This window comes from Lentinus tigrinus (assembly GCF_003813185.1).
Source record: "Lentinus tigrinus ALCF2SS1-7 unplaced genomic scaffold L226scaffold_3, whole genome shotgun sequence".
Lineage (NCBI taxonomy): Eukaryota > Fungi > Basidiomycota > Agaricomycetes > Polyporales > Polyporaceae > Lentinus > Lentinus tigrinus.
In genome coordinates, this window is record NW_027137912.1 from 1,607,208 (window position 1) to 1,630,611 (window position 23,404).

The 23,404-nt window shown below is 58.1% G+C and overlaps 10 protein-coding genes across 10 annotated transcripts; 5 read left to right on the forward strand and 5 right to left on the reverse strand.

Annotated features, from left to right (window-relative positions):
- The first annotated feature begins 2,096 nt into the window (after positions 1-2,096).
- L226DRAFT_198288 (uncharacterized protein) lies at positions 2,097-3,089 on the forward strand. Its single transcript, XM_067672800.1, has 2 exons — positions 2,097-2,647; positions 2,734-3,089. The coding sequence occupies exons 1-2, from the start codon at positions 2,363-2,365 to the stop codon at positions 2,959-2,961; spliced, it is 513 nt and encodes a 170-aa protein (XP_067540905.1). The 5' UTR covers positions 2,097-2,362; the 3' UTR covers positions 2,962-3,089.
- L226DRAFT_198164 (uncharacterized protein) lies at positions 2,764-4,023 on the forward strand. Its single transcript, XM_067672799.1, has 2 exons — positions 2,764-3,030; positions 3,093-4,023. Exon 2 carries the CDS (start codon positions 3,169-3,171, stop codon positions 3,850-3,852), a length of 684 nt encoding a protein of 227 aa, XP_067540906.1. The 5' UTR covers positions 2,764-3,030; positions 3,093-3,168; the 3' UTR covers positions 3,853-4,023.
- Positions 4,024-4,951: 928 nt separating this feature from the next.
- Positions 4,952-7,919, forward strand: L226DRAFT_566840 (uncharacterized protein; the record flags this gene model as incomplete). Its single annotated transcript, XM_067683950.1, has 4 exons — positions 4,952-6,227; positions 6,288-7,234; positions 7,344-7,448; positions 7,530-7,919. 4 exons carry the CDS (start codon positions 4,952-4,954, stop codon positions 7,917-7,919), a joined length of 2,718 nt encoding a protein of 905 aa, XP_067540907.1.
- An 808-nt stretch (positions 7,920-8,727) lies between these two features.
- Positions 8,728-10,293, reverse strand: L226DRAFT_500755 (Nucleotidylyl transferase). Its single transcript, XM_067677793.1, has 4 exons — positions 9,791-10,293; positions 9,427-9,684; positions 9,147-9,356; positions 8,728-9,066 (listed from the first exon to the last, which is right to left on the reverse strand). The coding sequence occupies exons 1-4, from the start codon at positions 10,200-10,202 to the stop codon at positions 8,879-8,881; spliced, it is 1,068 nt and encodes a 355-aa protein (XP_067540908.1). The 5' UTR covers positions 10,203-10,293; the 3' UTR covers positions 8,728-8,878.
- A 68-nt stretch (positions 10,294-10,361) lies between these two features.
- L226DRAFT_500757 (uncharacterized protein) lies at positions 10,362-12,606 on the reverse strand. The gene is made up of 3 exons (XM_067677794.1): positions 11,440-12,606; positions 10,788-11,365; positions 10,362-10,729 (listed from the first exon to the last, which is right to left on the reverse strand). The coding sequence occupies exons 1-3, from the start codon at positions 12,466-12,468 to the stop codon at positions 10,606-10,608; spliced, it is 1,731 nt and encodes a 576-aa protein (XP_067540909.1). The 5' UTR covers positions 12,469-12,606; the 3' UTR covers positions 10,362-10,605.
- A 155-nt stretch (positions 12,607-12,761) lies between these two features.
- On the forward strand, positions 12,762-14,543 carry L226DRAFT_530509 (alpha/beta-hydrolase). The gene is made up of 4 exons (XM_067679876.1): positions 12,762-13,266; positions 13,402-13,692; positions 13,772-14,293; positions 14,358-14,543. The coding sequence occupies exons 1-4, from the start codon at positions 12,841-12,843 to the stop codon at positions 14,409-14,411; spliced, it is 1,293 nt and encodes a 430-aa protein (XP_067540910.1). The 5' UTR covers positions 12,762-12,840; the 3' UTR covers positions 14,412-14,543.
- On the reverse strand, positions 14,454-16,744 carry L226DRAFT_530510 (Metallo-dependent hydrolase). Its single transcript, XM_067679877.1, has 7 exons — positions 16,201-16,744; positions 16,107-16,135; positions 15,929-16,055; positions 15,795-15,870; positions 15,708-15,727; positions 15,094-15,648; positions 14,454-15,012 (listed from the first exon to the last, which is right to left on the reverse strand). The coding sequence occupies exons 1-7, from the start codon at positions 16,441-16,443 to the stop codon at positions 14,533-14,535; spliced, it is 1,530 nt and encodes a 509-aa protein (XP_067540911.1). The 5' UTR covers positions 16,444-16,744; the 3' UTR covers positions 14,454-14,532.
- A 434-nt stretch (positions 16,745-17,178) lies between these two features.
- On the reverse strand, positions 17,179-17,797 carry L226DRAFT_198357 (uncharacterized protein). Its single transcript, XM_067672802.1, has one exon. The coding sequence runs from the start codon at positions 17,762-17,764 to the stop codon at positions 17,312-17,314; it is 453 nt and encodes a 150-aa protein (XP_067540912.1). The 5' UTR covers positions 17,765-17,797; the 3' UTR covers positions 17,179-17,311.
- A 1,207-nt stretch (positions 17,798-19,004) lies between these two features.
- On the forward strand, positions 19,005-19,882 carry L226DRAFT_566845 (uncharacterized protein; the record flags this gene model as incomplete). Its single annotated transcript, XM_067683951.1, has 2 exons — positions 19,005-19,439; positions 19,511-19,882. 2 exons carry the CDS (start codon positions 19,005-19,007, stop codon positions 19,880-19,882), a joined length of 807 nt encoding a protein of 268 aa, XP_067540913.1.
- Positions 19,883-21,292: 1,410 nt separating this feature from the next.
- L226DRAFT_198361 (mRNA capping enzyme, alpha subunit) lies at positions 21,293-23,211 on the reverse strand. Its single transcript, XM_067672803.1, has 10 exons — positions 23,051-23,211; positions 22,930-22,992; positions 22,783-22,870; positions 22,601-22,732; positions 22,447-22,530; positions 22,293-22,372; positions 22,103-22,243; positions 21,843-22,043; positions 21,611-21,782; positions 21,293-21,534 (listed from the first exon to the last, which is right to left on the reverse strand). The coding sequence occupies exons 1-10, from the start codon at positions 23,155-23,157 to the stop codon at positions 21,301-21,303; spliced, it is 1,302 nt and encodes a 433-aa protein (XP_067540914.1). The 5' UTR covers positions 23,158-23,211; the 3' UTR covers positions 21,293-21,300.
- Between the last annotated feature and the right edge of the window lie 193 nt (positions 23,212-23,404).

Below are 23,404 nucleotides of genomic sequence, written 5' to 3' on the forward strand. Positions count from 1 at the left end.
ATTTACCCGATTCTCCCTACTCTATCACTAATTTCCTCCTGTACTCGTCTCTTCGTCCTCTCGCGTTAGTCTCTTATCACTCTCTGTCTTTCGTAGTTGTCGTCTCGCTATCCTTGGCAGTTATCTCTCCATCTTAATGTTGAGGTCTGTTTGTTTACATCATCCTGCGGATTTGCCCCTCCGTCATCTGAGACACGCCGCCGCAGACGCACCCGCAGTTGGGCGGTCGGTCCACACGTCCGAACGGGCTGCCAGGCGTGGAATCCGCCGCGCCAACGAACCGCTATACAGACGCATACGACCCTGCATTCGTGTTGCAGCTGTCGCTCCGAAAACGGGGGACAAGACCAGACTCCAAACCAGTCTGCCTTGCGTCTTCGTTCAATTAATCCTAGCAGTGGGGGATGGGGGCATATGAACGAACGAGGAGAAGTGGGGATAGTACTTTCAGCCACATGTACTTGAGATACCGCCAATGTCCGATTGATGGCCGCAGTGTCAATATGAAACGCCGACTCGATTTTGAAAGTCCTAAACCTTGTTTGTTGAAGAAGACGCAAGGCAGACTGGCAAACTATGCAGTGGGAAAGCTTGGTCAGCACTCAGCGCCTCCCGTTGCTGCCCCTTTGCAGCGATGCGCTTCGAACTTCCCAGCACCTGATCTAACTGTCGCGCCTCTCGCATGCCGCCTCGCAATCCCTGCACACTCTCTGACGATGAAATTCGCACCCGGACGCTTGAGGTCTTTGGCAAACGGCCGTGTCTATGGCAGATCCGCGTGTGCCGCGCACAACTAGAGGGCCGCAATGTGATCAGCATCGCTCCAACGGGAGCAGGGAAGACCCTCTCGTACCTCATGACACTACCGTTCTCGCCGGACTCTGTCATAAGCCAGCGAGCAGAAGAAGAGGAGGAGCTCAGCGAACTCCTCCAAGAACTGTCGCCGGAGAGGATGATCGCCATAGGTAGAATTAGAGAGAAAAGCAACAAGAAACGCGCCGATCGAGTATCCGTTGAGAGCCGTAAGCACACGGTTGACAGCTTCCTCGCGCATGGTGGAGAGGGACGCATCCGGACGCGATTCAGTACGCGACAACGCGACGCGCTGAGCGCGTTTCTGCGAGGCGCCGATTGCTGACCAAGCTTTCCCACTACATAGTTTGCCAGCCTGCCTTGCGTCTTCTTCAACAAACAAGGTTCAGGAGTTTAAAATTTGAGTCGGGGCGTTAGAACTTGGTGGTGCCATCAATCGGAGGATAATCGGTCTTTGAATTACGTGTGGCTATGTAGAGTACAGTACTCGTACTTCTTCCTCCTGAGCCTCCACACAGATTCTACCTCCTTCCCCGCTGCTAGGATTGATTGAACGAAGACGCAAGGCAGGGTGGTTAGGAGCCTGGGACAAGACCTGCTATATGTGGCGTTCCCCTTGAGTCGGACCCTTCCTCGGCGGAGAGGTTCGAATACGCGACGAGGACCGGGTATCCGATGGACGAGCACACGCACGGGCGAGCATCGTGGAAAGACATCGGTTCAATCGACCGGAAGAACGGGGTGTGCGCGAGACTGGCATCAGCAGATATCGAGCAGGCCGGGACAACTCAAATACGCAAAGTGATGTGGGGTACGCACACGGTACGACGCTCGTGACGTTGGCGGTTTGGTGCTGACTGGTCACTGGGCCAGCGTACAGGCACAGTACTTCTGCATTCGATGTCAACGCGGTGTCCAGAACGTAGCTGCACGTATACACGGTTTGTGGTAGGCCTGCAACCGTGGCGTTGTTCACTCTGTAAAGCGTTGCCTTGCGATAGTGATAGAGCCAACAGGTCAGTCGAGCATTCCACGACAGATACTGATTGTGTCTACAAAGGACTTCAAGGAAGGAATGAAGATAAGGGCGCACTACGGCCGCCTTCCTCGCCGGACGGTGTCCATGAACACAGTTGCCCAGATACAGATAGGAAGTCCATTCACACGCTCCTCCGTTCCCGATCGCAAGCTGACTCCTCCCTCGCGCCTCGAGGCCGAGTCGGGTGGTTAGCAGCTCGCTAGGGCGGGCGTCGGAGGCGACGTAACCGGGAACACGGCGGGCCACAGGGTCAGCGCCCGAGCCTCAGGGGGAGCGTGGACTACACGGCTGCATTTGGATGATGGGTGTATCGTTGTCCGCTGCGCCCACACCCCGCCGCGGACACGTCGAACCAGATGCGATCGCGTCGCCGATCGGTGCATCGGCCACTCGGTACATTTTTCAGAGACCAGAGAGGGTCCAAGGCCCAGGCCCGTACCTGAAAACCTGGGCAACGGCACCCGGCAGTCACGGTGCTAGCCTGCCCGGCAGAAACTTGAAGGAACGGAGATGAATTGTGGCCAGCGACGTCGTGGCGGACTCCGGGGACGGGGCCTGCTAACCTCCATCGACCTCTCCGTTCAGGAGTTTCGACGCCCTTGGTGGCGTCGACATCCCAAACCTCCTCCCGGTGCGAGCGCTCGACAAACAACAGATGCCGCCATGCGATTGGCTTGCGGTGCTACTGTAACGGCGGTCACGTGCCTCTCACATGTCCGCGTTGTGGCCGTCGCATGTTACTGGTACAACCCGCCTCGGACTCTTGTTGTTCTGCCGCCAGATTATCTGATTACGGTGCGTGGTGTGTTTGCACATATCTTCCCTCATGTGCGCTTGCGAGACCGCGTGTTGGTGAGGGGCTCTGCTGACCAGATGTATAGAAATCGACACCGCAGCATCTGCTCTGTGCGCACTCCCTCGATCGCCACCGGACAAATCCGCGGGCAGCGCCGAGGACTCTTCAAGACAAGACTGCAATAGGATGCCTCCGCCTCGTCACATCTTGGCATGCTTGTGTCACTGGTGCATTCCCACTTCATGCGAGAAGTACGGAGCGGAGCGCACGAGAAGGACAGTATACGATCGTCTTCCCCCCTCCCTTGGACTGACAGGTTGACGTTCATCCATCCACCTGTAGCCCGTATGGCCTGACAGCGTGTTGGATTGGCAGCGACGACGTAAGTGGCTCGCAAGGGTATGCTTTACGTGAACATCAAAACTCAATCGATCTACCTACCAGTCTGCTTCTCATGCGAATTTGCCCTCCTAAACTCTAGGTGACGGCCCGCGGTTTGCCCCCCCCCAGGCTGCAATGCATGGCGGAGTCAATCACGAACCCGAAGAAAGCCGACGCTGCGCCGTGCACGCCATCGAACTCTACGCTGCGCAGAATTCCCGGGAGGAATGCCCAGAGCTCCCAGGGCCATATTCAGCGGACGCTATTGGCACTCCCCGCTCAGGGGCTGGGGGGTCTGCGCTTCGCGTTCCCCACCCCTCGTGGGGTTTCGGCGGGGCGTCGTCTCGCGGGCTCCCAGAATTTCCCAGAAGTTTGTTCGAAGTTTCCCGTGACGTCGATATGGGTTCTCAGGCTCGGGCAGTCGAACGGCCGCGGAGCTCAGCTGTCAAGAATGTGTCAAGTCAGTACGAGCATGAGGAATTGTCGGAGCGGGGACCCGTGCACAAACTGTATGGGACGGCACGGAAGTCGGGTTTATGGCGGCGCCGCAGCGGTGAGGTGCGATGAATGCATGGATGCGCTCGTATGCGCTCGTATGGGGGCGGGGCCGATAGAATGGGGAAGCTCGGGACGTGTGCCAGTGCTAGGGCGCAACGACGGTGACCGCGGAACACGGGCATGTCAACCACGGTATCAACACGAAGTGTCACATCCGGACAGCTGCAGCTTTTGTGAAGGCCTAGGGCGCGTCAGGTCGCGATATCAACTCAGTACTGTTCGCACCTGGTGTGAGTACGCTCCCATCGCCTGTGGTAGGGCGTGAGTGATGTCAGTTTTCTCACCAGCCGGTAACCTGGGGGTTCTCACAGGTACGACATTCGGGCTTCTTATCCGCATCTCTCCCGTGAGGCATCGTGATACGGTTCAGGTTGCAGGATGCGCTCTCACCGGGACGTATGGGAGACTGCATTGATGTTGCCCAAGTTGTGCTAGGCGCGGTGGTTCGGACAGGTGAAACTGGACGAACTAGCAGGGCGGAGTCACAGCATGACGGACAAGAGTACAGGCCGGATCACAAGGATGGGCACCCACACGCAGATCGTGGACATTGCACATGTCGAGGAGAGGTTGAAATAGAATCGCGCTTGGAGCCACAAGGGCGTTGATGGAAGCAGGTCAGTCAGCTACGCGGCGCGTGCGCGCAGATAGATGCAAATGGGTCTATCACAATCAGATGTACAGCTCGAGCAGCGGTGCGGCGGCGGCGGCGGCGGCGGCGGGCGTCGAGTGCGCCTGCCCGACGATGGCTGTCGGGGAGACTGCGATGGCAGTACTTTAGTATGGGCGGCAGCGCGAGGAGGGCGGCGTGGTAGCGCAGGAGTGTGGGGCAGACCGCAGGGTAAAGGATCTGGAGATCTCGATGGGCACTGGGAGGGAGTTCTTCCGCGTCGAAGAAGGCGGATCGGCGGTGGCCATTGGCTGAGGAGGCTGCCTGTTCGAACCTCGCAGTGGGAATCTGATCTTCGACACCGCCGGCTATTCTTGGCAATGTCGCTGCTGCCTCTCCCGCCGCTCTTCTCTCCTCCGCCCGCTCAGACGGCCCAAGCGGGTCGGTGTGCGGGAGAGACGCGTCGCCAGCCAGACCAGACAGCTTTTTGTCTGCCAGCGGAGGAAGAAGCGGCGGCGGAACGGAGGGCACGCACGTGGAGGGACAAACGGTTGTCGCGCGCTAGTGGAGACCGGTTGTTGTGCTGTTGTGATTGCGTGCATATGTCTGCCCAGTACTATCTACTCTACTAATTCAGCCCCCGTAATATCTCTCTCCGCCTCGTCTCCCTCCTCCCGACCGTCGTCCGGCTCGACGCTCGCTCGTCCCCGCCTTTCCCGCCCATCCTGGCTCCCGGTCTCCCTACACTCGTTTAATGGCCCAACTCGTCGCCGCTCCCCCCGCGGAGCGCATATCACAGATCCTACCCACAGTCAAGTGTTCTACCTGCAACCAGCCCGTCCGCATCTCAGACCTCGGAGACCATGTCTGCGCCCCCATCCCGCTTGTCCCACAAATACCCGCCCTCAAGCCGCCCCAGTCTCCCCGATCCGTGGCAGCTCTCCTGCCCGCCAAGCTCCAGGGCCTCGTAAACGGCCCGCCACCAGTACAAAGCCCTCCACGTACGTCTTCTATATCTCAAGCTCCCTCGCGCCAGAAGAGCCCCGCGCCCCGACAGTCCTTGGGCCGTCCCCGTGCCCCGTCATCAGTCTCCTCCTTGAGTGTTCGGAGCGGAGACAGTCGCCCAGAACGCGTCCCAAGTCCTCTGGCGCGTGATGGCAGGCCGAGTACGGACAAGGTACCGTTTCCCTCCCCTCCTGGCCCCTCTGAGCCGTCCCGCATTCCGTCCCCGCGCATCCCAGCTCCCTCACGACCGTCCGATGTGCCCGCTGCACTTGCGGCGCGTGCCTCCCCGGGTATCGACAGATCGGCTACGCCTGGTCGTAGCAACATTGCTGCTCCAGGCACGACTGCGTTGCGTCCAAGAGCACCGTCTTCCGCCAGTCTGCGCCCGGGCGCCATGGTGAACGGACAAGGAGGTGCACGCCAACCCGCCCAGTCGAATCCTCCGCCCTCCTCCGGAGCACGGTACGATCCTTTTGCTGGTCCTGCTCCAGGAGCATCCATGTCTCCGCCCAGCCGGTCGAGAGCGGGTACGAACGCGAGCATGCGACCGTCTTTCGACCAGGGGCCGGAGATCATCTATTCAACCGACATGCGCTCGAGGACGCCTGCGAACGACCCAGCACGGATGCGTACGCCATCTGCAGCAAGCATGCGTCCGTCTATGGACCAGATGCGGCCTTCCATGGATCAAGGGCGTCCTTCTATGGACCAGATGCGGCGGCCGTCGGCTGAGAGCCAGCGTCCCTTCATGGGAGGTGCGCCTCCGCCTCCTGCGACGCCTCCGGTGGGCTCGCCCCCTGCTCGAGAACCGGACACGAAGAGCGGTGGTGAGGCGGGTATGGCTGGTGTGGGGCGGCGTGGATTTGCTGCTGCTGCTCGGGCGGCGATGTTCACGTCAATGGGTCCCGCTCCGCCAATGAGCCCGGATCCTGGTGCGATGGGTCCTATGATGCCCAACCAGGGAATGGACGGTAGAAGGGCGAATGCGCCCCGTTTCCTTGACATTGCTTCTGCGACACGCTATGGTATGTTTCTCGCCTGTGTTGGCTGTCTGTGAGGTCGCAGAACTGACTATATGCTCTCAGCTGCTACTACGCCACCACTCTCTCCCGGATCCGGCACAGCTTCTATGTCACCCCACTCTCCTTATTCGCAGAAGTCTCCAGTATTAGCCGGACTTCCCTCACCTAATGCAAGAATGTCACCAAACATCACTCCGACGCAGGCGGCAGGAATTGCCTCCTCCCCGACCAGTCCAATGAGCGTCCACAGTCTTCGGGACCGAGTCCTTTCGCCTCCTCAGGAAGTTCCGAAGATCCCTGCAGCAGCCGAACCACCCTCCACTCCTCGCTTGCCGTTTTTCGAGAAGTTCAAGAACAAGCTTCCAGCAGTGGACACTGCGAAAGCGGCGGATTCGACAGAACCATCTCCAGTTTCACCAGCATCCTCCGATAGTAGCTACGGTGGGCTTGCTTACGCGAATTCCGACGACGAAGACGAGCTAGACATACCATTGCGGGCAAGTCCGCAGCCGATTGCCACCCCCGCTAAGAAGGCGGATTCCAAGGCGACTGCCCCAGCAACCGATGTGAAAGTCCGCTTCCCTTCCATGACGAACAGCGAGAGCAAGTACTCGTCCTCTTCGTCTTCCACCGAGTCCCCTCGACTACCCCAGCGCAGTCTGTCGGCGTCGACGTCGCGGACGATAGCCAAGTCTACCGGAGCACTTGACCGTGCTATGGAGACGCTGTTTGAGGAGAGCCCGACATCGCCGACCACAAGCACGGGTTCACGACCGTTCACAGAGGCCCAACGCGATAGCGTATCGAAGTCGCCCAAGCTGCCGATGCGTTCACATACGAGCCCTACGTTGTCCTCGGGACGACTGGAGCAGCGGAAGAGTGCACAGAGGCGGCCGAAGACGAAGACGTGCGTGCGGTGCGAGAAGACGATCGAGGACGGACGGTGGATCCAGATGGAGGGCGGGAATGTGCTCTGCGACAGGTGCTGGAAGAATATGTATCTGCCGAAGGTGCGTCTTGCTTTGTTTCATTGTTTGCGCGGCGCGGCCCAGGACGTGCCGCGGTTGATCGAGACTGGGTGCTGATGATGCGCGGATATGACTTCGCTTGCGCGTACAGTGTCGGCGTTGTAACAAAACGATTGAAAAAGCGGCCGTGTCGTCGTCTGATGGCCAGCTTAAGGGGAAGTGGCACCGGGAGTGCTTTAGCTGCTTCACGTGCGAGGTATGTTTCTGTCCCTTCCCTTCCTGCTCCCACTCATCCTTGCGGTCCATGCTCACTCGCTCTCTCTTTTCCTCAACTCAGAAACCGTTCCCCGATAAGAGCTTCTACGTCTATGACGGGAAGCCATTCTGCGCATACCACTACCACGAAGCGAACAACTCGCTCTGTGCCGCGGCGCGCTGTGGCCAGCCGATCGAGGGGCCCTGCGCGGTGTCGCACGCGGGCGACCGGTACCACCCCGAGCACTTCCTGTGCGAGTATCGAGGGTGTACGGAGCGGCTCGTCGAGTACTACGAGCTCGACGGACGCATGCTGTGCGAGCGGCACGTCCAGAAGGCGATGCGCGAGCACGACGAGGACGAGGACGAAGCGTACGACGACGTGTTTGGCGGCGCCGGTAACAGGAATACGATGGCGATGAAGCGCGTGACGAGGTTCATCGATCTGGCTGCGCTCGGGCCCCCGTCGTAGTTGCTGTTCGTCGCGGATGAAGAGGTCTCGGTTTGTCGGCATCGGGAGGACACTGGCCGTGGGCTGTGGGAGTCTCCGTATCATTATGGTGTGCGTGCGTCCCCTCCGAACTACTTCTCTGGGTTCGACTATTACTCTCTTCTGTTCCTTTTTTGTTTCTGTTACTTCTGGATGTATGTCTCTTCTCTGCGTGTTTCTTGCCTCTTTCCCCCCGCATCGCTATCCACCTCGTACTCTCTTATTTTCTCCTCCCCTGCACATTGGTTGGAATAATCGGACCGTACCTGTACTTTCACGCTATTCTCTGGTTCGTTTCTTCCTGCCCGTTCACGTTCACGCTTGCACGATCGCCTCGTCTCTGCGGGCCATGGCTTCCAGACTTCACACCGGACCCCGACCGTCTATCTAATTACTTATTGTGCATCTAGGACAGCATCTCGTCCCTCCTATCTTCACGGTCTATCCTCTTCTCATCTCATCATCTCTACTACTACCACGAACATCTCTCTCCCTCTGGTACCCGGTCTCGAATCAAACACATGCGCCCCCCTCGTCCTATCCACATCTCTCCCACCATCGCTACGTTCCGAATCTCTCTTCTTTCTTGCTTGACTCTACGTACCCGATATCCCTTTTGCCCTCTCTCGCACGGATGGAGTGCCGCTACCACTGTTACTGCCACTACCACTAGTACTAGGATTAGTGCCATTCGTTGTATGTAACAGACTCTTCTTGTGCCGTCGTCGTGTGCGACGTGCGTAGTTACCAACCACCAATCAATGGAACAAACGGATTTAAACACACACTTGTTCTGGCATGCCGGCCCTGGATGCACACGGATGGGATGCAGCAAGTGCGCGTGTCGACGAATTACAATTGTTGTACACTACTACGGTCATCCACTGACTACCCTTGACGTTTCTACGTCCTTCCTTGGTCGGTCGGGCGGTATGCAGATACTATGATGACGATCCTGCTTTGTGGCCCTGGTTCTTCACGATCCATTCGCGGATGTACGTGCTGCTCATCTTGGCAGTCTTCAGCAGCGCCGCGTCCTCCGCGTCCACGCTCGACTCCGTAGCAGAGATGACGTCGATCACGAACGTGCGCAGGGCTGGCAGCGAGAGCTCCTTGCGCCGCTTGTCAACTGTTGCATGGTGGTTAGTGAGCAACGTACGACTCAACCATGGCTGAGGAAGAGGAGGATGTTGGAGACGGGGAACTCACTGGATGCTGCGCCGGGGAGCGTCTCCTTGCTCACAACGAGGGCTTGTACGTTCGGATCCCAGCCGGTCGGGCCGTAGACGTCGTTTAGCGGGACGAGGTCGTAGACGATCCCGGGCCTGAAGAGCTCGAGGAATGCCCGCGTTCGCGCTGTCCGGACTGAGAGCGGCTCCAGGACCTCTCTGTATGCTTTCTTGACCAAGAGTGGGTCGTCTGCAGGACACAGATGGGTGGGTAGGTATTTGTCCAATGGGATGGATGGTTGAGGACAGGGGGAACGCACCAGTTATACCGATGATGAGCTTCTCCTTCGCGATCCATGCGCCCATGCTCAGCAGGATCTTATGGCCTGCATGGAGGTGGTCAAACGTCCCTCCGAGGGCAACAACTGGGTACAGAGGTGGGATGGACGGGTCCAGGGGAGGCGGCGGGGGTGCGGGGGTATGCAGTGGGTGTTCGTCCGGCGGGAGGACTATAATCTCTGACCGACGCTGCTCCACGGACGCAGGCAGCGCAGGAAGCTCAGTGTCGTGCGGGATCACTGCAGAACGACATGCTGTTTCAGCAAGACTGTGTCGTAACGCATACGACTATGGATAGGAAGCAACGCTCTGCGTGCTGCATGATAAGATGGTGTCAGAACTCACCAGAGAATATGCGGTCCGCGTCGCGGACGATCTGCTCGGGGAATGGCTCCGTGGTGCCCTTGAGTAGCACATCCACGTCGAGCAGGATCTTGCCCATGTCCTGCGCGACCTTGGTCGCCTGCACGTACACGAACGTCAGCAGCCGCTGCAGGTCATCCCAGTACGCCGTGCGCGAGATCCCCGGGGCGTTCGCATTCGGTCTCTCCTCTGCGGTTGTAGCAGAGCCATCAGGTTCGGCAGGGGGATTGAAGAAGGGCGAGAGGATGACGATCCCGAGGGCTTCTGTCGTCTTGCGCGCGGCGGTGGAAACCGGGGACGCGAGGAAGTTCGGGGTGTCATGAATATTGTGGACGGTCGTCAGCAAAACGGTGCGCCGCACGTCGCCCAGTGCAGCAATCTCTACTGCCGGCATTGCGAGCAACCTCACTAATCCAACGAGACACAAAAGCTGCGTTGGTTGAGTGCAAGATCTCGAGGCGGTACTAGTGGCAAGACAAGAGACGGGGACGATTGCGCCATGACGATAGAGATGGCATTCAACCGCCTTCTTGAGGGCGCCGAGTTTAACCATGATCAACCCGCCACGCCATAACGTATATGGGGTGTGCAACAGAACACGTAGGTATACATTGCATTAATGGATGTTTGACTAACAGATAGGAATAAGTCAGATGGTCATGAGTGGGTCGTGGCATGTCCGATATGAGTGAACAGGGAACCGTGAGCAATAAGCAAATACAGAACTACTGCAACCTATGGTGTCCAAAGCAAGGAACTGAAAAAGGGGGATGAGCACGAGGCCCAGGCAGCCGGGGCTATGGTCGAGTGCGCGGCGATGCTCGACTAGCATGTAGATCCTTCACATCGAAGAATATGCTTAGGCCGAACGTGAGACACAGTAAGCATGCGGCTGCCGTGCCCAGGTTATATGCATCGCACCTAGCGACAAGGCAGTCAGCTACTACGGACGTAGAGTGGTGATGTGCTTGGAACGTACCATCCAAGGTAACCTCCGACTGGGCACCGCTTCCCGAGCAATATCAGCACAAACTCCATCCCCCACAGCAACATCCCAAACGCGTCGACCGTGACGCCCCACTTGAGCACCTTACGTGCCTTCTTCCACTGCTCCTCCATAGCCAGGCCGGCAAAGATACCCCGCCTCTTCGGTGTTCGTCTCCTCTGTCCCGCACTGGACGCGCCAGAGTACGAGCCCGGGATTGCCGAAGAGCCATCGTCCTCGTCATCTTCATCTTCATCCCGTCCACGTTCAGGATCGCGCCCAAACATCGTCGGATCGACAATAAGGTTGACTTGTACGCTGCTGCCAGGGGGGCCTTTCCCCTTCTTTCCCTTCTTCTTCGGCTTGCCACCAGGCAACCCTTGGACAGGGAGGACCATCATCCCGCCCGGTGCACCAGTGAACGGCGTGTCTTTCGGTTTCCGAGCACCACAGCAGCAGGGGTAGATGAGGAAAAGAAAGGTGCAGCCCACGAGGGTGATGAAAGAGAGGACGTAGAGAACGTATGCGGGCAGTTTCTGTGCGGGCGGAGGAAGCGACGCAGGTTTAATGATCTACAGAACGGTCAGCATACAATTGTCTCGCTGCAAGATATGTAGGAACTAGTGGAAATGAAAAGACGACGTACCAGCCCAGAGTATATCGAAGTTATTGCTGCAGTCAAAGCAAGCAGGGCCTGTATCCAACGCACCGCTAACCGCTTCTTTGGCCCTTCCGTGATTAACCTCCCCCGCGCGTCCACGCTACCAACCACTCGCTCAGGTAAGGGATCTTTTCCTGCGTTCTTGCCAAACTCGCGCTCAAGCATCCGCACTCTTTCCTCCTTGATCTCCGGGTCAACGGGACGCTCATCCGGGTCTGCGCTCCAAGGAACGAGGTTCTGATCGCGAGACGACCGCGAATAAGCACCATGAGATGAACCATAGGGATATGAAGGTGGTGGTGATTGACTGTACGGGTTGTACTGTTCTGCGGAGGGATCATGGTCAAGTGTGTAGCTGGGATCCCACGGGGAGCGTTTCTTCGTGTCTTCGCCGCCATGACCATGCGAGGAAGATGGAGGAGAAAACGGGTTGGCAGGAGCATTGTCTCGTGAGTACCAACCGCGAGTGAAGGAGGGAAACTGCGAGATGTCAAACTCGGCATCGGGACTGGCAACCTGAGGTTCTTGGCGCGCACGAGAATGCGATGACGGATGGCTGCCTCTTGACTGCGCCGGGAATGATGAGGGAGGTGGTAGAGAGAATGGACGTCGCATGGGGGAGGGCTGAGCGACAGAGAATGATTGCGAGCTAGACGCAGAAGCGGAGGTGAGCGAGGGTGGACTGAGAGAGTCCATCCGGGCGAGTGGACGGCCAGACTGTGGTGAGGGAGGGTACGCGTCGTATGCTTGGAAAGGAGGCTGCTGGAATGGACGGTGGTTATTCCGGTTGAGTGTTCTCGCATAGTCTGCAAGGTCGAGTGCTTCAACGGAGACATCGGACGGTTCACGACGCCGCTCCACAGCCCATTGGCCAACAGACTGATATGGGTTCTGGTCGAATGTCCGCAGATGCGACGATGATGGCAGTGGGTCGTAGGGATCTGGGGACCATGGGCGGCGGAAGCGGGAAGGAGGCGGAGGAGACTCGAGCCAGTGGTCAGGATATGAGGTCATGAATGGTCGTGAAGTCGTTACAGTTCGTGATGTTCGTCAAAGAGAGTGCAAAACACGGTGAGCAGAGAGTGCTGGAGGTGTCGCGGTCGATGCGTCGGCGTCGACGGAGGGCACTCTGAGCATCGAATGGTGGGAGACAGACCGAGCCAAGTCTCCCAGCGCCCGAGATCCCCAAGCCCGCAGCCCCACGTGCGTCGACTGCAGGATAAGTGCCTTTTCTGGGACTTATCCAGACTTATTACCTTGTTTACCGGCCTTTATCGGGCCAACAAGTCCCGAAATGTGGCCCTTCAGCTCTCCGCCTCCGTCCTGCCCTTAGAGCTGTCTCCCGTTGCTGCTCCGACCTGTGCTCATGTCTCAGTCCGTCGCGCGATGCGCATCCTAGTCTGCCTGCTGCCCCTCTTCCTCGACTTCCTGTCGTTTACTGCCGCTAGAGCGATTACCTTCGAGCTCCAGAACGAGTACACGCCCCGACTCAACGATGATGACCTCCATGATATATCCCAAGTCGCATTCGACATCACACACGCCAGCGACTCGCCGCCATCGAAAGTCGTGACTCTCCAAGCAACTCCGACTACGGTCTACCGCCCGCGATCTGTCGCAGCATACCAAGATGCTCGTCTCCGATCTCTGCGGTCCCAGGAGAGCATGTCGGTCGAATGGGAGCAGGTGCAGGTCCTCGCGCCGAATGTACAAGACAGGCACACCCTGTCCCAGCTTGCCCGTATGACAGGCAATGCATACGCTCTCCCAGGACGACCAAACTGGTATGAGATCGACCCTGCATGGAATACGGTACGTTGCCATTCCCCCGTTCTCCTTCTCGCCTCCGCATCACGTCCATCCTCCGCGCTTCGACGGCATTCCGTCTGGCTTGCGGACCTTTTCTATTGACCATACTGACCGGATCCAATCGGTTGCACTCTACAGAGCTTCCCCTTCGGATGGGAAGACAAGGCAGATGGCTTCCGTGGGCATGTCTTCCTTTCCCCGGACAACGGGACCGTAGTGCTCTCGATCAAGGGCACCACGCTCCAGGGACCGACGTCCAAGAAGGACAAGTTCAACGATAACTTGCTTTTCTCATGCTGCTGCGCACGCGTGGACTTCACATGGATCTTCCGCCAAGTGTGCAAGTGCTACGCGAATAACTGGCGCTGCGACAATACGTGCTTGACCGATGCGCTTGTGCAGGACAGCCTGTTCTATAACGTTGGCGTGGTAAGTGCATGTCTACCGTTTGCTAAATCGACCTCAGGCTCGGTCGGTTCCAAGGTCATGCTGACGTCTTCGTTTGTAGGGCTTGATCAATAACCTCACGACACTGTACCCACACGCCAATATCTGGCTCACCGGACACTCCCTCGGCGGAGCCCTCGCCTCGCTCCTGGGGACAACATTTGGCCTTCCCGCAGTCGCATTCGAGTCCCCTGGCGAACGCCTCGCTGCACTCCGCTTGCATCTCCCGATGCCTTCTCCTCCACCCGACGGATCAAACGAGACCACCTCGGGGTCGATATACGGGCTCGCCCCGGTCACACACGTGTATCACAACGCCGATCCCATCCCGCAGGGTGCATGCACTGGCGTCGGCTCGCCGTGCGCGCAGGGCGGGTATGCACTCGAGACGAGGTGCCATCTAGGCAAGTCGATCGTGTATGACGCTGTTGGCAAGCTTGGGTGGAAGGTCGATATCCGGAAACACGTCATCAAGGAGGTGATCACGCATGTCATCGAAGCAGATCCAGAGGATGGGTGGGAGGAGAACGAGGAGGGCGTGAAGGTGGAGGTTCCGGTCGCTAGAGTAGAAGAGGAGTGTGTGGTAAGTCGCCGCTTTCTGTATGCGCTACCAGGAATTGCCGCTAATTACGCGCGTGGCGTACCAGGACTGCTTCAAGTGGGAGTTCGGGGACTTCAAGCACGGAGACGATGATGACTGAACATTGCATGTTTCCAGTATACTGTATAACCAATCTGTTAAACTAGAATGCCTGGATGTACATTAGCTCTACTATCATCCTATCCCATTGCCACCAATATCCAAGAATACCAATCGTCCAATCATCTGAACTCCTTACCACCAATGAGCTTCCCCTGCACGTACACGCGGCGCACGTTCCTGTCGTCCCCGCAGAACAAGAACCGCTCGAGCATACCCTCAAGCTCCTCGACGTCCGTCTTCCCGCGCCCGCCCTCGTCGCCATGCTCACCACCACTGCCTCTCACTCCAAACTCCTCGTCCAGGTCAGCGCCCCACACCGCCGGGTTACCCACGTCGTTGCGGATGCTGACGACGAGCGCGTCGAACGCCTTCCCAGGAGCCAAGGACCCGATGCGGGACTGCATGTCGCATACCTCCGCGCCGCCGAGCGTGGCCAGGTAGAGGAGCGTCGGGACGGGCAGCTGGCGGTCCGTGAAGTGGGTATGAGGCGGGGGCGAGGACGAGCGCATCGCGACGACCTTAGAACACATGCTCGCGTGCTGGACAGCGGTGAGGATGGACGGGGAGAATCCGCCTGAGACGTCCGTTCCAAGGCCGACCTGGCATGTGCGCATACAACGTCAGCAGCAGGCATGGATTGTCTACGAGCGTGGGTGCATAAGGGTGACAGAGTGACATACCTTGACCCCGCGGTCGAGCAGCATGCCGATCCGCGCGCACCCACTACGCAGGTTGAAGTTGCTCGTCGGGCAATGGCTCACGCCCGCGCGCCGCGCCTTGATGATCTCGACCTCCGCCTCCTCGAGGTGCACCGCGTGCGCGAGGACCGTGTTCTCGCGCAGCAGTCCGAACGCGTCGTACACTCCCGCATACGTCGTCTCCTTCGCCGTGCCATTTACCTTCGCAGCCCCAGGGAGCGGGACAGGTGGGGCGGGGAGAGACGACGCGGGGAAGAGCTGTTTCGTGAACACGATCTCGGACTCGTTCTCGGAGATGTGCGTCTGGATCGCGAGCGAGGGGTCGGCGGCGGCGAGTTTCCCGAGCTCGGAGAGGAGCTCGCTCGTGCAGGATATTGCGAAGCGCGGCGTGAGGATGGGGCGCACGAGTGGTTCTGTCGTGCCCTGTGCTGGGGGGAGGGAGCGGATGTGGGTGATGAGGTCGCGGGTTGCTGTGATGGATGCTTCGGGCGAGGGCTCAACGTAGTAGTCGGGGGAGTTCCTGTCCATGTTGCATTTCTGCGAAGCGTGTGCGATCAGTGATGCTGCAAGGGCTAAGAGAGCGGGACCTCACCTACCCCTACGAATGCGCGCTGGCCTGCGCGGGTCAGATGTCAGACTCAGGACTAGGGTACATGCATGCTGCTGGACAGACGAATACGGACCATAGTTGTGAATGACGTCCGCGAGGATGTTGGTACCCTCGAGGTGCAACGTGCCGTAGTAACAACACGTTGTAGACTACGTTGGCGTGAGTCGTGTGCATCTACTGCGGGTGAGGTAACGTTCACAGACTCACCCCGTAGTCAATCGTGCGCTTGATGATAGCGGTATAAGCCCGCTTCGCGAAGCTAGGATCTGCGAAGCGCGACTCCATGGGAAAGGTAACTTCAGAGAGCCAGTCCAGGAGCTCATGCTGCTGTCCGCTGTGGTGGGTGAGCCCATGTACGTGCAATCACAGCTTGCGTGGTACATACCTCCCAATATTCGGGATTTGGGGTGCGTGCTGGGGCAGCAGGTTAGTGAAAGTCCCCTTATACATGTCCACTCTAACATAAGATGAATGCTCACTATATGCGTGTCGATGAACCCTGGCATGAGGAACTCGCCCAACTTGAGTTCCACAATGTCCACGGCTTCGGACACGAACCCATGTCTCGCGAGAACATCCTGCACCTCACCCGTGGGCACGTCGTCCTCCACCCACTCGATGTTCCCCGTCTCACGCGACACCGCGAGCAGCGCGCGAGGGAGCGCGCGGTACGCCGTGAGGGACACTGGCGTAACGAGCGCACCATAGAATATCATCGACATGTCGTGTTTCTGGATATCGCGCGTGTTCAGGGGTTCTCCGCTATTGTCTTCGCGTCGGCGGCGTCGGTCTGCTGGGTGCACAGAGGGGTAAGATGAAGAGAGGCGAGCGTCGAGGTGGCAGAGATAAGCCCCGGCCGACGCAGGTCACTGGCCATGCCATGATGGGCATGTCGCGCGACCGGGGGCACGCAGTCCGTGCACGGCGCTCGCTAGCTGCACCCGCCCGTCGCGCGCGTCCCGCGTTTCCGGATCGTCGGACACCCGATCAGGAAGGCGCTATCTCCTCCGCCTGCTTGCCGTGCGCATCCATTTCGGGAAGGTGAGTAAGAACATCAGAGCGCTCACTAGCACAGGGGTAAGATCTAAAATTTCAGAGTGAGGTAAGACATACATAGCAGAATACCCGTCTTTGGTAGCCATGGTTTCTTGGAGAAGATCTGGGGGTTATGGGCAGACCTACCTGACAAAGTGGGACATCGGTTGATGATGGTTTAGTGCAAGAGCTGAAGTAGCTTACACTATGTCATATATAATGTTGTATCGGTGATGCTGCATTGTAATGGTTGCCGTGCGACCTAACATCCGAGTCCTGCAGATTGCACTGGTCATCCCTCCTGGTAATATTGCCGTTGATGATCTCCGGTGCACATTGTTTCCGGTATATATCATTCAAAACGTCAAACAACGACGCCGACACGAGTTTCTCAAACATTGCAGCCCTGGGATCGACCGCCGGGGCCGTGACTATAATACCAATAATATCAACGAACCATCAATTGAATACGTACTGCCGCCACATCATAGCGCACGTACACGAATGACAGTCGAGGCGCTCCAAAGAGGAGAAGTATGAACAGTGCGTAGCGTCTTAGCGGAGTGTCAAAGAGATAATTCCGACCGTGTCGGCGCCATGCCTGCCAAGGACAACCTCGAAGGCGGGAATCGTGACCGTTGGAGGAAGCTGGGAACGCGTAACAAGACACCTGGGGATAGCCGACCCTTGCCTCGATGGACGCGATACTAGTCTGGGATTCGTTCTCGCCTGCATCCCTAAACTGTGATGGCCACTGCAATGTAACCTACGAACCTTCAAGGTTGTTAGGCTGTGAAGATGTCTTTCCGAGGCAAAGCCTAGATGAGACCATGCATCTCCGCAGACGCACCGCTCTTCGTTACTTGATAACACCGGGCGGGATCGCGCGCGTGTTCCTGAATCCTTTGTGAGTGTCCGGGACCGCAAAGAGAAGTATCGAAGGGACATGTCGCCATCGGTACACGCGGTGGCACGTCCGCCGTGGTAAACACAGTCCCGAATGCGCATGCTAGCGCTGGATATTGACAAGCACAAGTTACACCGACGTACGCGGCATCAGTATGGAAGGTGATATTGACGGGAACGAGAAGGCGGATGACCGCCCCGGGCCGCAGTCGCAAGTACGTGTGTGGCGCAGCCTCTGGTGGCGAAACGCGACGCACGACGCGTCTTGGTCGCCGGGGACGTCATTCGGCTACCCATGGGGTTGAATCAGGGCATAGAACGCGTTCGCAGAGCCCAGCGACGCGTCGGGAGTTGCGCAAACGCGTCTGTGGCTGCAAGGGCGGGGTCTCACACTAGACGCGAGCACATGGCTACGAGGTGACGTCTACAGCAAGCGCATCAGAGGATGATTTCGGCGCGTAATCATCTCGCAAATGTCGGCGATAGAGCAGCGTGGGGTTCCTGGGCGTGGAGCCGGCCAGCACGGGTGTTGTGGAGAACGATTTGCAACGCGGTCGGTAAGCTGAGCTGACAGCGTTGCACAGCGAGGACGGGCGTCGGGCGGAGCAGTAACGCGATTGCTGCGTCGGGGGTGATGGGAAGAGAAGGCGTCGCATATGGGTACATTGTGCTTGCGAGGAAACAACAAGGAGCCATGCCACGGTGCGGAGGAAGAAGGGAAGGCGAAGGCAAACAAGGCCTCCGGTGGCACTGGCAGGGCGCGCGCGGACGCAATGGGCGTTGTCTGGGCTCGACAAGGTAGTTTAGCAACAAGAGAGCAGTCGTACGTGGCCAGCGCGCCGATCGCTCGTGCGGTGGCCAAAGTCCAAGTGCATGCAGGTGATGTGCAATCACCCCGTCGCTGTGCCACTGCGGTTTATCAACGCCATGACGTGGGATGCACAATTCAGGGCCCGCCGAACGCTCTCTGTGCATGCAGAAGCTCTATGTGCGCAACATACAGCGCATGTGGGTGCATGTGTACGGCGGAAATGGGCGAGAAAGAACGCGAGGGGGACGAGGAGAGCGGAGAGAACGCGGAGAGTGGCGGGAGCTGTAGCGTCTGCGGCGGCGACGAGCGAATGATGGGCTAGCGCTGTGGAAGCCTTCACACTTCACATCCGATTGCCCACGTACATATAAAATCTCGTATTCCCGCCCGCCTTCTCTCCCTCGTCTGCGTCAGGCAGCCGCACACGTCGACCGATACCCTCGACACCGTCTTTCTCGTTGTCGCCCGTCTTCGTCGTTGTTGCCGACGCTCGCCAGCTTCAGGACTTTCGCTTTCTTGTCTGACGTCGTCATGCCATCCCTCCGCCGCACCCTGTCGTCTCCTTCGGTCAGATCCTCTCCGTACAGCTATCCCTCTCTCCAGAGCGCGAACAGCCACCCAACGCGTGCAGGAGACCGCCAGCCCCGCAGGTCTTCGGGCTCAGATACCAGCAACCGTCGCGTTCTCGCAGACATCGACTGGTGGATAGTGCAGGATGGCCAGCGCGAAGTCGCTGGCCCCTTCGGAGGCGAGGGAGACCCAGATGAACAGGTTGCGGCGGAGAACGAGCAGGTGCGCCCCGTCGGCGCGAATGTCACGGTCGAGGACGCCGTTGCAGTCCCGCCACCCGCGGTAGCGACCACCGTCGTCGCGGCTTCAGCTATGGGGGCTTTTGAGACTGAGATTGTCTCAAGCCCTCTCTGGGACGTGTCCACGGATGACTCGTTTGGATCGGGCTCCCCCGAGGTCTGTCAACGACCCATCCTCACCTCGCACGCCACTGCCCGGATGACTGACTGTCAGGCACGTTCTCACAGATGATGTCCCCTCTTCCTCAATTTGCGGCGCTGTCCATCGCCCCGCGGATGCCCCTTCGCAGGCATGCTTCGGAGTCGTCACAGTCATCGGTAGACAGCACTCCCGAGTCGTCCCCATACCTGCCGACGTACATGGACATCCTCCGTCCCGCTGCCCCCGCGTACCCGTCTGTGTTCGCGTCTAGCATTGGTCGTCGTCCAACAGGGCGTGCTCCACCTCTCGCCTCCCGGTCTGTCAGCTATTCAGCTGTTGAGTTCCAGCTCTCGAACTCGAGGCTTCACGACAACCGGTTCGATGACATCGTTCCGTCATACCCTCCCTTCTTCTCTTCCACCATGGGAGACAACGACATCGACGACCTCTTCTTCTAGGCCAGTCAGGCAGGCAAGTCCCTATCTCGAGTTGGTGGACGGCAAGGCATCCTGTCCGAAGAAAAGCGTCATTGCATACGCACCAACTTCTTGTTCCCCTTAACGACCTTCTTGTCTCCTCATAAGCCGTTGAATATCCGCGGGCGCCACTTGGTCTATTCCTCATCCTGACACACGACCCCGTCGGATCGGCTCGCTGTACGTGGGGTATCGGCCATCGAACTGGTCCATGCCGACGCAGCCTCATCCTCTATCTCTTTCAACGCCGCCGCAACATCCTCTCTCTCACATCCTCATTTTATCCCATCTATGGCACTCGCATAGGCGAGCTGCCGCGCATGCATATCAATCTCATCTCAGGACACTGTAATCTTGCACATTTGTTTCACCACCCACACACATCCCATTCCGGTTTCATACAACGCACTGTTCTCGTTCACACTGTCTCCGCAATGCCTCACGTCCCACGTCCCCCCGTACGACCGATCTTGCTCCTTACGATGCCTACGACGTGACGAACGTACGAACGCGCGCATCCGGCTCTTGTGTTTTGCTCTGCTCCATTCCCGTATCCGTCCTGCGCATACGATTACGCACACGGCCTCCGTTCGTTCGAGGCCGCTGCGTCAAACCGTGCCTGAGTTAACGTTGTTTCCTCTCTTCCTGTCTGTCACCTCTGTAACGACTAGACATGCATCCCTCTCATCCTCTCCGTCTCGGTCTTGCTGTCTTAGCGTTGTTGTTGCTTTCCACAATCCCCAATCCCATCCGAAGTACTGAAGTACGGCCACCCCATTACTTGTCTCGTCTCCTATCCTGTTGTCGTTGGCTTGATCGTCAACTGTCTCAACACCTTTTTGTGCCTTGTGCCTCCCCCTCCTATCTCCCGTTGTGATGTGCTCATGACCTTTTACGACCGAAAAGCCCTCCTTCATGGAGGGTTAGTCGCTTCGCTGTGTAGGCTACATACATAGCGGGCTCGTGATGTACATAGTACATTCAACGCCAGACTCGCGACGTGCCGTGTTCGCGCACGCGAGCTCTGAATCAATAGTGTTGTAGCAAGTGTGCGCCGTCTGGCATCTGCGCGTCCGAGCCCTGCAACCTGGCCAATGACCAAGCTGGTTTAAGTCAAGTAGGGGTATACGTACTTCCAAGCCCACCAAGCCCCAAGCACCTCCCATCCCCGCCTCCCGGGCGTGCCCTCTCTTCGTGCTATTATGTACAGGTGCCGGGGCCGACCAACGTCGCAACAAGTCGGCTCCACAACGCACCCCCACCGCACGTCCGCGGCATCGCGCAATCGATCGCAACGCGGCCGAGATCAGGACCAGGACCACGTACGCCCGGAGACTGACACTGGCACGGCCGCAAGCCCGGTGTGCCCGTGCCCACGCCCGTGAGCGGCCGTGCTGAAGTCATCTGTACATCCCAGCTACCATGGACGGCCCGGTGACCTTGCTCCAGGGTGATGGCGCGAGCCGTCCGTAGCGGGCCTCCACTCGTGGTGGTTCGGGCGGGCGCGGCGGCTGCGCGTGCTGTTGTGTTTTGGGTGCAAGGGCCTGTACTTTCTGTGGGACTGGTGGCGGACCTGCAGGCTGCCCGAGACGCGCCTTCCAGTTGTTCCGGATAGAAAGCGAACGGGCGAGAAGCTGTGACGGACGTGTCGGGTCAGCATGTACTATATATGAGTGATTCGGTTCGAAGACGCGACGGCGAGACACGTACCGTGTCCTTCTCAACTCCGTCGGCGATGCTCTTGATGATGTTGTCGACGACGGATTTGTGGTTCCCATTGGGCTTGTCGCCGCGGAAGCGCATCATGCGCCAATGTTCGCCGGCGGGATCCCAGTGGACCTCAACAATGCGGTCGTCGAGCTGTTCGTTCGACGCCTTCATCCTGCGCGGCACAACGTAAATAAAGAGGCTGATGCGATACGAGGAAGAGTGTATAACCGACCTCTCCCACTCGTCATCCTCGACGTACATGACGTCGTAGAACTCATATCGAGGAACGCCACGATCATCACCACACCAGACATGCAGCTCAAACACGGGCTTCGTCTGCAAATCCGGCACGTTCGGCTTCCCCGGGGTCGGTGCGAACCTGAGCATGAGCTTGAAGTCTATGGAGTTCTCCGAAGGAGGCTTCCACTTCAAACTGGACAGCGCTGATCAGGAAATGCGGAGGCGACGGACCAGTCATACTGAAAAACGTACATGTTCTGGTCAGTGCCGGGCGCATAGGGCGTATTTACGCAAGTGTAAATAAGCCCATCATTCCCGTGCTGCAGCGCTGGGATGTCGATGTTGAACACGTCTTCGACGCGATACGAAAATTTGACATCCTTGACCTTGAATCTAGGTACTGTCAGAAAGTCCTCAACGAGATAGAACAGTTGCAACGTACTCAAAGGGCTGCTGCCTGGCCATGTGAGGATGGTCGTGCATCATCTTCTGGTAAGGTTTGTACATCCATGCTGTCAAGCGCTGCACGAGCAAACCTCATGTCAGCCCTATTCGGTCGCACGGTGAGGTACAACTGGCAAGAACGGGCCACATACGCCGTAACGCTTATCGAGGGGCCTGGACATCACGCACTGGTCGTCAACGACGAGACAATCGAACGCTAGATAACGCAAGGTTTCCTGGAATGGTAAAGGCAGCACGCGCAGCTTGAGCAAAGGTATGGTGATGAAGAGGGACAAATTCACAAACTTGCTGAGTGCGCGGGTCGACGTCTATGACAAGCTCGCCGTCGACTATACTGCTGCGAAGCGGCTTGCGTGGGTCTTCGTGGTGCGGGAAGTAGAGACCGGTGAGTTCTCGGTATGTATTGTGGCGGTCGATCTGGGACGCGTAAGTACGTCGATGAAGACACAATATTGCATAGAACTCACAAGGTATACCATCTGGTCGGATGTCATGATGTCTGTACACACCAGGAGGAGGACCCGGACACCATCCGACTTCTCGGCAACCCAGTAACTGCAATAGGGAGATATATTATGGGGACCGTACAGACAGGCAAGACAATACGGACGTACTCTTGTGCCTCCAGCTTGTCAAGATCCTTAGCCGCAAAGCTCACTGGCTGACTGCCGGGAAATCTTGTGCGCGAGACCGGTTGGCGGACTGGCCGGACAGAGATAGCGGCGCGCCACACACCTTTCATTGTCCAGCTGACACAGAACTGCTACATGGTGCTTGAGCCAGCGTTCTTGCTCTGAATTATGGGGAACAAGGTTGCCAGGGAGATCCGGTATTCGCGGCATAGACGGGGGAAGCGGAGAAGCGGGCGAGGTGGCAAGCGCAGGCTTGTAGCAATGGAGGCTAAGTATGAGCTGAGCAGGCGCAAACACACCCGCCTAAACCGGAGCACGCTGTGACACACCTCACATGATCGCAGTCACACTAAGGCGTGACATATTGACCCACGGGTACCGCTTCGTTGCTGCATCGGGCACTGTCAAAATGACTGAGGCGCGGTCATCTTTGGATCAGACGCAGGTACCAGTCCAA